General features: G+C 44.9%; 1 protein-coding gene across 8 annotated transcripts in view; it reads left to right on the plus strand.

Moving 5' to 3' along the window:
* The window catches only part of ncoa2 (nuclear receptor coactivator 2), a 296,823-nt gene that overhangs the window by 195,176 nt on the left and 88,268 nt on the right, over positions 1–13,379 (plus strand). For all 8 annotated transcript variants that reach the window (XM_033019338.1, XM_033019334.1, XM_033019337.1 and 5 more), the window contains one exon: positions 6,135–6,307. In XM_033019338.1, the coding sequence (XP_032875229.1) occupies positions 6,135–6,307 (173 nt within the window). The remainder of the gene's footprint in view (positions 1–6,134; positions 6,308–13,379) is intronic.

A 13,379-nucleotide genomic window follows, 5' to 3' on the forward strand; every position in this document is an offset into this window, starting at 1 on the left:
GAGGATGCTAAACTCCAGGAAGTGCCATGTATCATCCTCCAAACTGTGCTGACTTCATCTGGGCAAACCTACATGTAGCAAGGAAGCATATAGTGGAAGCAATGTGGTTGCAACAGAAGATTTTCAATTTCATGTGGGCTTGACAAAATAGAATAGTTCCAGCAGGAAAGCTGAAACATTTATAGAGGACCTATAAGAGATGAGGCTATTTAGATTTGACGAGTAACAAACACAAAATAATTAACCGTCTAATAGTAATAAAATAAACTACATTCGATAATTCTAATATTGATTGAACCTGATATTAGATTTTTAAAGGCAGGAGCAAGAATAGTTAACTTTGAAACGTTGAGTAGATTAAGCATTTATAATTGTCCTGTTTATCTGTGAATAAATGGCTTTTAAAGAAATGTTTGCCAGTGTTTAAATGTGTCTATATCGCCAAAAGATAAATGTTGCTTGTGTGCAATTAAGCAACTATTGATAGGAAACTAGTGGGAGTTATGGGTTTGTCTATAAGAATAGGGCGTCAAGTAGTATATATCATATCATATCTATATATTAAAACTGTGTGTGTGTGTCTGTGTCTGTGTGTTATTGTTTCAGATTAGATTTGTGGCCTTTGATACCTTGGTCCGCCAAAACCACACGCAGAAACTCCGAGATTTTTTTCCATTTCGCTAGTGATTTCACTATTACATTCGCTAATCCACTCCTCATTACATTTGGACATTTTTATGTACACATTTTTAAATAAAATCCTTCCCCTCCCCCCCCCCCCCCACTCATTTTAAAATCTATACGGGACTCACGAGCTGCTGACGTCACAATGCCACATGCCGACCAATCCAGGCCCACCTGCCTCCAGGCCCCGCCCGCCCGCCACTGTGGATTAAAGGCGCAAAGAGATCGAGAAACTTCTGCAGAACAAACATTCTACAGCTCCGTTCCGCTGTAGCTTCTTTGTTCTACACATCTCAGGGCAGCAAGTCCTCACGCGCTGAACCTTAGCATCACTGTTGGCGCAGCTCGTGAAGCCTTACGCACTCATTCCAGCTGTGGGTTTACAGAGTCAGAAGCCGCTTCTCTCTCTTCATTTGGCAGCCCGCCTGCCCGTGTGTGTGTGACTGTTTGTGGGGCGGGCACGCGCTCTCCATTCAAGCAGACGCTCTCATCTGTTTGTCTGGGCGGGTGCTTAGTGTGTGTGACGACGCACGCTCCTCTCCCCCAACAGCTTTGGTGCATGAGACGCATGGAGCATCTTCTCTTTCTTCCCCTCCACTCTCTCTCCACCTCTCCCCTCCCCCTCTTCCTCCCCTCTCCCTCTCTCCTCTACCCCTCTTCTCCCCCACCCCTCTCCTCTCACATCACCATCTTCCCCTCTCCTCTACCATCCCCTTCCCCCACCCCCCTCTACCACCCCTACCCCTGTCTCCCTCCTCTCCCCCATTCTCATCCCCCTCTCTCTCCCTTCACCCCTTTTCTCCTCCCCTTCCCCACTCTTTCCCCATCTCCCCCTCCCCACTCTCTCCCTTCCTCCCCCCCTCACTCACCCATCCTCTCCTCCCCTCCACCCCCCTCTGTCTCTGCCCCTATCTCTGTCTCTCCCCATTCTCTCTCTGCCCTCACTCTCTACCCCCCCCCCCCTCTCTCTAGACACACCTGCGAGTTGGGGGCTATGCGTCAGTGGATAGGGCGGTTACGGGGTAAAAGGAGCAAATTAATAATATTAATAAGGGGGTAGATATCAAGGGGGGTAGTTAGCGTGTGTGTGGGATGGTAGTTAGTGTGTGTGACGCCACATGCTGCCCCCCCCCCCCCCCCCCCCCCCGCAACCGCACGTTGGGGGAACACTTGGTCTTATACATTTAAAACTGTGTGTCTGTGGGTGTATGTCATATTCCATTTTCAGATTAGATTTTTGGCCTTTGATTCCTTGGTCCGCCAAAACCACACGCAAAAATTTCACTTTTACATTCGCAAATCCACTCATTACATTTCGTCGTTTTTATGTACACATTTTTAATAAAATCCTTCCCCCCCCCCCCCCCCCCCAAATTTCAAAATGTTAAAAAAGTCAAACAGCTCTCACCCATAGAATGTTGGTGAACGTTCCATCGTGTGATGTCACAATGCCCAATGCTCACAGATGTCACGTGTGTGGGAATAGAGAAAGAGGATTGGGGGTGATAGGCAATGTGGAATAGATGGACTGCCCCCACCCCTCCCCACTCTTTCCCCTCTCTCCCCCTCCCTCCACACTCTTCCCCCTCCCTCCCCACCCCATCTCCCTCCTCTCCTCCCTCCCCCATCCCTCCCCCCCTCGCCCACACCTCCTCCCCCATCCCTCTCTCCTCCCCTTCCCCACCCCTCTCTCCTCCCCCCCTCTCCATCTCCCTCTCCTCACCCCTCTCCCTCTCCTCCTCCCAAACCCATCCCTCTCTCCCCCACACCCTTCCCTCTCTCCCCCGCCCCTTTCCCCTACCCCTCTGTCCCTCTTCCACCACTCCCCCTACCCCTCTCTCCCCACTCTTCCACTTCTCTCCCCCTTCCACCACCCCTCTCCCACCCCTCTCCCATCCCTCTCTCTCCCCCCACCCCTTCCACCTACCCCTCTGTCCCTCTTCCACCACTCCCCCCTACCCCTCTCCCCCTCCCTCCCCACTCGTCCACCTCTTCCCCCACCCCTCTCCCTCCCTACCTCTCTCCCTCCACCACCCTCTCTACCCCCCTCCCTCCCTCTCTCCCCCCCACCCCCTCCCCCACCCCCTCTCCTCCACCCCTTCCCCCTCTCTCCCCCCTATCCATCTCCCTCTCTCCTCACCCCTCTCCCTCTTCCCCTCCCACCCTCTCTCCCCCCTCCCCAACCCCTCTTCATCTCTCCCCCCCACACCCTTCCCCTCTCTCTTGCACCACTCCCCGCTACCCCTCTCCCCATCACTCTCCACTCTTCCCCCTCCCCCACCTCTCTCCCCCACCCCTCTCCCTCCCCCTCCCTTCCCCTACCCCTCTCTCCCCTTCCCCTCATCCCCTCTCTCCACCTCTGTCCCGCCCCTCTAACATCCCACCCCCTACCCCTCTCCCCCCTTCCTGCTCTCCCCACTCTCCTCCCCCTCCCCATCCCCCTCTCACTCCCCCTTCCCCGCTCTCCCCCCCTTCCCCCCTCTCCTCTCCCTCCCCAAACCCTCCCCTTTCCTCCTCCCTCACCTCTCCCCACCCTCCCCTCTCCCCACCCCATCTCTCCCTCTCCCCACCCTCCCCCTGCCTGTGTGTTTGGGGGGTGGTTAGTGTGAGTGTGACGCCGCAGCCCCCCCCCCCCCCCCCGCAAACACGTGTTGGGGAAACAGACCGTGTGTGTGTGTGTAATTTTGCATGTGAAAGTAATTTTGCATGTGAAACGTTTTTTCTCGAAAGCCAGGTGCAAAAATGCGGAGATTTTTACAATTTCGGTAGGGATTTAACTTACGATTTCATAAATGCACTCCTCTCTAGATTTGGTCTATTATTTCACCAGATTTTGAATAAAATTGTTCACAAAACATCAAAAAAATTTACAATCAAACTGCTGCATGAGTCAGTGCCACCTCACAGATGTCCAATCACAATGGATCTCATTTACATATATGACATCACAATTGGACAGGTGTGGGAGATTGGAACCTTCACATGGACCCACTGCGGTGGTGTGAGTCACGTTGCAGCGGCACCTACAGCCTGTCTGTCTTTTTTATTTTTTGGCTAGTTAAATGTAGTGGTTCTTAATACTGTTTTTAACTGTGTATATGTGGGGGGCGGGGGAAACTTTAAAAAATCTCTTCCCTGTATGGGGGACCCGACCTTTTCCCTGTCGGGTCTCCATTGTCGTTGGGGCCTAGCACCGTGGAACGGCCTCCGAACGGAACGACCTGGGGGCTCCAGTCGTGGAGCCTGTGGACTTACCATCGTCAGGCTGGCCGGCCTTGGAGCGTGGGGAGTGGTGGTGGCTCGCTGCTGCGGCCCGACCCCGGAGCTCGGAGGCTCCAGCTGCAGACCGGTGGACTGGGACATCGGGAGCTCACGGGTCCGGGTGGCTGCTTTTCGGATCTCCCGCAACGCAACTTCTCCAGCCCATGTCGCGAGGTTGGAACGACCCGGAGCGGGGCCATACATCGCCCGGCGTCGCTTTAATGGCCGCGGGACATTCCAACGCCCGCCGGGGGCTCCAACTTTGTGAGTTTTGGGCCTGGAGTGGGACCGTACATCGCCCAGCGCGGCCTTAAATGGCCGTGGGACTTACCATCGCCCGCCTGGGGCTTCGACATCGTGAGAGAAATGGTGCAGGGGAGAGAAAGGACTTTGCCTTCCATCACAGTGAGGAGGAGATTCACTGTGATGGATGTTTGTGTAAATTGAATTGTTTGTATGTCTTGTAGGAATTGTCTTTGTTTGTATGGCTGTGGAAACAGAGTTTCGTTTGAGCCTCACTGAGGTTCAAATGACATGTAATAAATATTGTATTGCATTGTAAAATCAAACTGCTTCATGAGTCACAGCGCCATCTCACAGATCTCTCCCCCTCCCTTTCGCAATGCCTTTGCACCTGGCCCAACTGGCCCCGCCCGGCCCCGCCCCCCCCCCCCCCCCCCCCCCCCCCCCCCCCCCAGCCTGCCTGGTGGCCCAGCCCCCCCAGCCTGCCAGGTTGTAGATTCCATTGGTTTCAATTGAATTTAATTTAATTATTTGTCAATTAACATCACTAAGGAGGGGGGAGGAGGGGAGGGGAGGGGGTGTGGTTAGAGGAGGGGAGGGGAGGGGGTGTGGTTAGAGGAGGGGAGGGGAGGGGGTGTGGTTAGAGGAGGGGAGGGGAGGGGGTGTGGTTAGAGGAGGGGAGGGGGTGTGGTTAGATGGGGGGTGGGTTAGAGGGTGGGTGGTTAGAGGGGGGGGGGGGTGGTTAGTGTGTGTGTGACACGGCAGGCTGCTCCCCTGAATTCCATAGAGTTGCTGACAGCTTTCATGTATGAGACGCGCACGCTTCATTTCCAGAACATTCTGAACGCGTGACGTACGGTTGCATTTCGCCCTCTCTCTCTCCCCATCTCTCTCTCTCCCCATCTCTCTCTCTCCCCATCTCTCTCTCTCCCCATCTCTCTCTCTCCCCATCTCTCTCTCTCCCCATCTCTCTCTCTCCCCATCTCTCTCTCTCCCCATCTCTCTCTCTCCCCATCTCTCTCTCTCCCCATCTCTCTCTCTCCCCATCTCTCTCTCTCCCCATCTCTCTCTCTCCCCATCTCTCTCTCTCCCCATCTCTCTCTCTCTCCCCATCTCTCTCTCTCCCCATCTCTCTCCCCATCTGGGTGGGTGACGCCGCATGCACCCCCCCCCCCTCCCCCGCAAACACACTTTGGGGGAACAGACCCAACGGGTCTGCACTTGGTCTAGTACACATTTAAAAAGTGACGTGAATGCCTCAAGGATTCATGAAATTATACATGCAAAAGATAATGAAACTAACAGTAAATGTTCTTTTAAGGAACTTGAGAACAGGATTGTGGCAATGAGAAATATTGATGCATTAAGTTCAATAATATAATAATTAATTCTTTGAACAGATTTTTCTGTTTTCTACCCTGATGCTGTTTTGCATGGTTTGGTGTTAGAGTGTGTTTGAAAAGGTTCCTCATTGAAGTTACTAAGTCTTGTTAGCCGTGTAATTAAAGTACTCTTAACTATTAATAACCATTTTCCAACTAAGGTAGTTGGTTCGAGGGGTTCTAGCAATCATAACCTTTCCTCCTGGAGGCCAAATTTAATTTTTTGATATTTAAACTGTTGATTATTTTCAATGCTGAATTACTCATTTCATGAAGAAAGACAATCCTGAGATTGCTGTTTCAGATTTTTAGGGGAAAAAAATCGTTTCTACCATTCTGAAAATCGTGATTAGTGGAAAGCAAGATATATTTTATTGTTATTTCAACTTTACCTTAGCTGCACTATTAGTTCGCTCTGAGAAGATGTGGTTATTTTTTTGTCAAATCTTGTATAATTGGATGGAGTTACACAAAGACGATCAATTTTAACTCCCTGCATTTCACAAGGTGAAGTAGCCTTCATTGTGTTTGGCGTCTAATACTGCTGCTTTTGTATTTTAACAGCCCCAAACGTAACACTGAGAAACGTCATCGAGAGCAAGAAAATAAGTACATTGAAGAACTTGCTGAACTGATATTCGCTAATTTTAATGACATTGACAACTTCAACGTTAAGCCAGACAAATGTGCAATCCTAAAAGAAACTGTGAAAAGAATCCGGCATATAAAAGAGCAGGGTAAGTTAACTAATGACACAGAATTTGCCTGTTTTTAAAAGGATTAATGTTAGATGTGTTTGGGACATAGTTCCACATTAAAATGCAATGGTCCAAATGCAGTTGTTGCACTTCCCAATTTCAGACGCCCTATTTCCTGTTCACATCCTCCATTTTGATGTTTGCAGCTTATCAGTGGTGCACATGAATTCTAGGTCTGGTTATTATGATTTTGAAAAATTGGAAATCGAGTGAGTACATGCAAGGGCAAATCCATGTCGGCAATATAGAAAAACTGAAAATTCATGTTAAGACTGATAATTTAACTGTCTCTTGGAAAAAGAAAACTATACACTATCATTTTCATGATGGCTTGGAATAATCCTAATAGTAAAAAAAAACATTTCTTATTTATTGTTTTATTCCTTTCAAGAGTTTGAGAACACTTTCCTTGAGTGGTGTTGCTTGGAATCCCACACGGGTGACCCCTTATAGTCATTGTCTTTAATTGGAACCTAATCAAACCGTGTAATTTGCTTTCAGCTGCAGCTGTAGATGTTCCTCTTCCATTCTGTTAGGGCAGATTTCACTTTTCATAAGAGATAAATTCATATGGAAAATGTGTTGTTTAATTTTAAATGTCTTGCAACTTATTCCAGTTGCACAGGTTAGAAATGGTGGTTGGCTGTGGGCGTGTTTGAAATTGCACTAGAGTGAATCATCTGTCATATTTTGATTACAATTTGAGAAATCTAGAGTTATGGGCGAAGTTGTAGTTTGGAGAAAATTAAATCTGCCATCCTCACCTGAAGATATGATGGATTGCCAATAGAGAACACAAATCATTTAAAAGGAAGCAGACATTAGCAGAATTGCAAAGTTGAAATAACAACAGAAAATGCAAGAAAAACTCAGCAAATCAGACACATTCTGTGGAATGAGAAACAGTTAACATTTCAGGATTGGAACAGGGCTGGGTTCTGATTAAGGGTCTTGCAACTGAAATATTAACACTCACTTTCCATAGATGCTGCCTGATCACCTGAATTTTTCCAGCATTTTCTGCTTTTATTTCAGATTTCCAGTGTCTGCAGTTTGCTGATATTCATTGTTGTAAAGGAACTGACAATGCGAACTAAGTTCTGGATTAACAGTCTGGCAATTGCGATTTTGAATTCACGTATTTTATTTTGTATTATACTAGGTCAATTAAAAATGAAATGCTTGTCTCAGTGACATTAACTATGGAGTGGAATAAAATCACATCTATTGTATAAGCGTACGTCATTTAAGGAAATCTACCATTCTCATCCGACAGATAAGGCCTCTGGTGACTCCCGAGCCATCAATGTGTTAAATGCTTTTAAACTCTTAAATGCTTCGTCAGTTTGGGGACAATTCAAGATGGACAAAAAACATTGCATTATCGGTTATGTCCAAGTCCTGTAAATTGATAAATAAAAACCAACCTTGCTAGGAAATAAAAGACTGAGGGAGATCGGGAGTTCCTCTATTGTGAAAATTTATAAAAGATTAACTAAATCTAAAAAAATGATTGAAGGGAGATGCTCAGCATTGTGAAGAATTTGGGGGTTTATTAGAGGCCTCTGTGTGTTGTGGAGGAGATTGACCGACGAGCAAGACTCCCAGTCATGACAATAATCTAGAAAACCACAGAGAGCTTGCAAAGCTGTTGGGGGGTGTGAAGTTAAGGAATTATTATTATTATTTTCACTTTGCAACTCTGTCTGGGTTTTAAGAGAGATGTTGAAGTGCCTGAATATATGAACAACCTTCAAGACTTGGATTCAAAGAGTGTTAAGACAGTGCTTTGTCACAAAATAAGGAAATGGGCTTGTCAGAAGTGGCTGAGTGGTGAAATGGTGCTTGTTCCTCTTGCATCAGAGCCGGACCAAAAAGAAAGGAAGTCGCCAAAGATCTTTGGGAGGAGTGGGGGTGGAGTGGTGAGGGCCATGGGGGGAACAAACCCGTCAATTCATGACTGTGTTAGAAATAAGACAAATGCAAAAGTGACATCAAAGAGCTAAAGTAAAGGTGAGACTTTTATTAATCAGTTAAAAAATAAAGCACGGTTGAAATCAACAAAAGATGTCATAAACTTTCGTGTCATTTTTGAAGTTGGTGAGTAAAATTGCAAGGACATCCACTATCAACGTTTTAAGTTTGTGAAATCTTTTGTTGATTTTGATTCTGCTTTATTTTGTAATGAATGATGTTGATGAGAGTGATGTTGATGAGAGTCAGTTAACATTTATTTATTCTCCTCCCTAGTTAACATTTTACAGAAACGGATGTATCATGCTCAAATGCTTGGAAGTATCAATGGTTGCTACACTATTTAATAGAGAATTGTTGCACAAGTATCAATAGAAGTGTTAGCTGGTGATTTTCCGAAGGAACTCTCTGGAGAAGCCGCCTTCTGACAGCCGATGCTCTTAAGAGACAATGATATCTGATTAGAGCAGGGAGGTTACAAGTTTTATTTTCCAAGAGTAGTTCTCGTCTAAATTTAATAATATTTATGGGTGCTTGTTTATGTGTATGGGTGTCCATCAATTGGGTATTTGTAACAAAGACATGGCCTGTAAACTACAGTAAGTGTAGGTCAAGCTTCCTCAAATGTTCTTCATGGGAATCAATCTGGGAAATCTGCACGCCACTGATCTCAAAGCCACTCTATCCCTCCTTGAGAACAGACTTGTTGTGGAATCATCCTTTACAATCAGCATTTGTCTTGCAATTTCTGCAGCTGATCATAGGCAAACAACAGTAGATTTGGGAAAATCTGCAAGGTTGCAGACATTTTGTTAACTTTTAATGACGGTTATGATATAGTTTGACACGATTTAGAGAATATACTGCTACGGTAGCTAACAATTCTGCCACTGTATGTGGAGTTCCGGGTGACCAGAATCAAATGACTGGTGTCATATGTTGTGGTGGGAGGTGGTTGCAGAATTAAGATTGAAGAAATTTTGAAGTTTTAGTTTTGAGATTCAGGGAGCCTGAGGAAAGCAGTGAACGCTGAAGTGATAAGAAAACTCGACTGCATAAGACGGTGATAGAGTTCTGTACCAAGTATAATCTTTATAGGAAAAAGTTTGGGAGACCAGCAGAAAGTGCATTAGAGAAGGCCATATTTAGATTCACAAAGCCATGGCTAAGGTTTTAACAATAATGTGTGCAGCTAACAATGTTGCAGAGATGCATGCAAGTGGTTTTATGATGTGACACTCGGTGTTTAATTCTGTGGGAAGGGAATAGCATGCTGTTTTTCATAAAAAATAATTGAAATTGTTTTGGTTTTCTCAAGTTGATGCAAGTTCCAATTCACCAGCGACTTAGTCTGGGAAAAATCTAACAAGATGGCAAACAGATAAATGGACATAAATCTTGTGTTTGCAAATTAGGTGATGGGTGGAATATGTGAATCTAAATGAAAGAAAGGTTGGATAAAAATACAATACAATACCGTTTATTGTCATTTGAACCTCAAATGAAGCCACACAACAAGAAGAAACAATTTTATAAGACACACAACCAACTCATTTCACACAAACATCCATTACAGTGAATCTCCTCCTCACTGTGATGGAAGGCAAAGTCTTGTCTCTCCCCTGCTCCCCTGATGACAAGAGATGAAACTGTAAACCGCTGTAAACTGGGAAAGAAGCCATCGTAAGAGATGCAAGAACGGATCTAGTGAGGACAGCTCTCCTCAACAGATCTCGCAGGACAATGAAGTTGTTGACGGCTTCACAGTATGATTGTGAAAAGTAAGGGAGGATACTGCAATAAATTGCAAGAAAAATATAGAGTATTATGAATAGGACAATCTGCTAACGTGCAGAACAGAAAAAAATTAAAAAGATGATTTTATGGGAAGTTGAGTGTTGTAGTTTGGGTTGTTTGGTGGAAATATGGTATTTGATAGGAGATAGCAGTTGAAAGGGTCACCAGTGCAGAATGTCAGGCTATTGGGGGATATTGTAGGAGACTATGGGGTGAAGCTATAGGATAGATTAACAGATAACATTGCTGCTGGTTTTGTATTTTATGGACATGAGGATCAAGTAAGAATTGTGAGGAGACACTTAGACTTTGGGTGAAGCAAGTGAAGATGAGGAGAGGAATAGGAATTTAAGTCTGCTGACTTTTATAAGGGAGAGCAACTCATCTTTAACCTCCTGTTACCATTTACTTGGTGTGGGTAGGTGGGCTGTGCTCCGAGTCCCATTTCTTTTGTATGTCTCTCGTGAATGTTGGCCCTTGATGAGGACTTAGAGAGAGATATTAATGATTATTGACAACAGTCAAAACCGTTGGGCCTGTGCAATATTTGCTTTAGTGAAGTTGGAGTGGAAGGAGATGTGAAGAAAACAGTTTGAGTTTAGTTCATTGTCATGTGCATATTGTCAGGTATAGTGAAAAGCTTTTGTTGCATGATAACCAGTCAACAGAAAGACAATACATGATTACAATCGATCCATCCACAGTGGAACACAAACGATCTCTTTAAATAATGCACGGCTAACATCAAGAAATTTTGAAGGGGAAAAAAGTAAATTTTTTAGCTTGAGGAGTCAAGCACATAAACCTGGATGTATTAAAGGTAATACTTGGGAAATGTTTGGTCAGAACTGGTGTGAACAGACGTTGATGTGCATGTGAATATTACATGCAGGCTTCACTAAGTTGGAAACTGTTAGTGAGCTTTTATTAGGCCCATATTGATGGCATGGTCACACAATCTTGTGTATGTCCCTGGTGAATGTCAGCACTTAATAAAAGACCATAGTCCTCCTTATGTAGAAACTAAGAACTGCAGATGCTGGTTAATACATAAAAGGACTGAAGAAAGGTCTCGACCCAAAACGTCAACCATTCCTTCCTCTCCAAAGATGCTGCCTGTCCCGCTAAATTACTCCAGTTTTTTGTGTCTATCTTCTGTTTAAACCAGCATCTGCAGTTCCTTCTTCCACAAAGGACACAAAATGCTGGAGTACTGAAGCTTAGCAGCTCAGCCACCAACCGTGAAGAGTAAATTACATTTCAGGTGGAGATCCTTCTTCAGACTTCCTTATGTTAGTGTTGAGTAAAAATTGTGAAAGAAGACCGAGACAAACTGGAAAATTGTTCTGAAATTCGGATTGGAAAAGAAAGGAAGTTGAAAAGATTGTATCGGAATAAACTAAATAGGATCATTGGGAGGGGAATATGGAGGAGATGCAGTAAATGGTGGTGGGACATCACAGTGGGTACTTAATATTAACGTAGCTATGGTCATATTTAGGGCAAGTTCGAGTGGTGGTCGGCAGAGAACTTGAGCAAAAGATGAGAATGACGTTTAGTAGCCAGAGGCTGATTGCAATAAAAATTGAGAGTTGTGAATTTTGGATATTTCAGAGGTTCTCTGAAAAACATCCTGGGGAACAATTTGTTCTTTGATGCAATATTTGGTTGTCCATGTGTGATTTGAAGCCTGGAATATTTTTAAACTGTTCAGTTGCAAGCCCTGCTTCTTGGTTGACGCTCATGTTCTGGAAGTAGTCAGAGGTTATCTAAAATCTCTCCTAAAATGATGATGCAGAGGTCTTGGGTAGTAATAGAAGGTTAATTCCGAGCAATCACCAGACAATGATTTTTAGGTGTTCGTTCATTGACAGAATGCACTTTTTTGTTCAGATGTTTTTGTCTTTTGATCTGATATTTCTAGAATAAAATCTGATATGCTCAAATGTCAATAACCTAGCCCAACTGATTTGCTCTTCGATGCCATTAATGTGCAAGTCTTTTAAAATTACATCCTTATTTACCTTAAAATGCCAGATAAATGTTTTCAGCGCTTTGTCCTTGTTTGCTCTCTTATTTTGCTCATTGATTTGAAAGAGGCTGGAACAGTTGGATTGTTCAACTAGCAATTCGAATATGGTTAATTTCTGAATATGTACTTTTTCATACATTTCTAGTATTCTGTACACAAGGAGTTTGGTAGCTTCCTGAAATATCACCTTGGAGACTGTTTCTGGGAAACGTATCCACTACCTGTGAGATATTGAGAACGTGGTGGTCTTTCTCCAACAGGAGAGATGCACAATTGATCTCAACCTGAATACAGAAGCAACTACCAAGGTGGGGAAAGAAGCAGAAGGCAAACCACTAATTCCATCCTCCTCATTGATATCAGTGGTTGAACCAGATCCCTTTCTGTCCCAAATGACCAGGGCAGAGCTCATGATCTCACATTCTTCATCGTAACAACCATCTGGTATCCACCGTCTAGAACTTTACTTGTTTCTACCCCTTCACCAGCTACCCTCATGCTCAAATTCCCATTCCTACCTTTGTCACCTCTGAACAAGCATTCGCATGTGACTGTGCTTAGTCTTCCATCCATTACCATTGACAGATGTAAGTACATCTAACACTGCCAGATGTCCTCTGACCTATATCCAGTCTGTGCAGAGTTTGTCCGTTCTCCTAGCGACCATCTCTCTGTGGGTTTTCTCTGGGTGCTCCGGTTTCCTCCCACATTCCAAAGACATGCAGGTTTGTACATCAATTGGCTTCTGTAAATTGTTCCCAGTGTGTAGGATGTGAAAGTGGGATAACACAGAACTAATGTATGGATGATCAATGGTCAGTATGGACTCGGTGCGGCAAAGGGTCTGTTTCCACATTGTATCTCTAAACTACTTCCACATCATTCCTTTGCTGGTTGGCATTGGTTCCCAGTGCTGATTTAAAATTAGCCTTCCATATTTCAGTCCTATCATGGCCCTTTTCTTTAATCTTCACCAGGCTTACCTGATAACTTCCAGCTCTCTCTGACAGAGCAAAAATCAAATTAATCTTATTAATTCACAGTGTTAACTTTATGAGCCAGTCCCACTTATGCGACTTTTTAGGCGACTGCAGGAGACTCTGCGGTCGCCACATGTTCACAGGTGGTTGCCGGGTAGTCGTCTTCATGGTTGTGAGGAGTTCCCGCATTCTGGGAACTATTCGCGGCCTCATTATGGTCGTCGTGGATTTTTCAACGTGTTGAAAAATTAGCAGCGACCAAAATGAA

This window comes from Amblyraja radiata, chromosome 4 (assembly GCF_010909765.2).
Source record: "Amblyraja radiata isolate CabotCenter1 chromosome 4, sAmbRad1.1.pri, whole genome shotgun sequence".
In the NCBI taxonomy this organism is placed as follows: Eukaryota; Metazoa; Chordata; class Chondrichthyes; order Rajiformes; family Rajidae; genus Amblyraja; species Amblyraja radiata.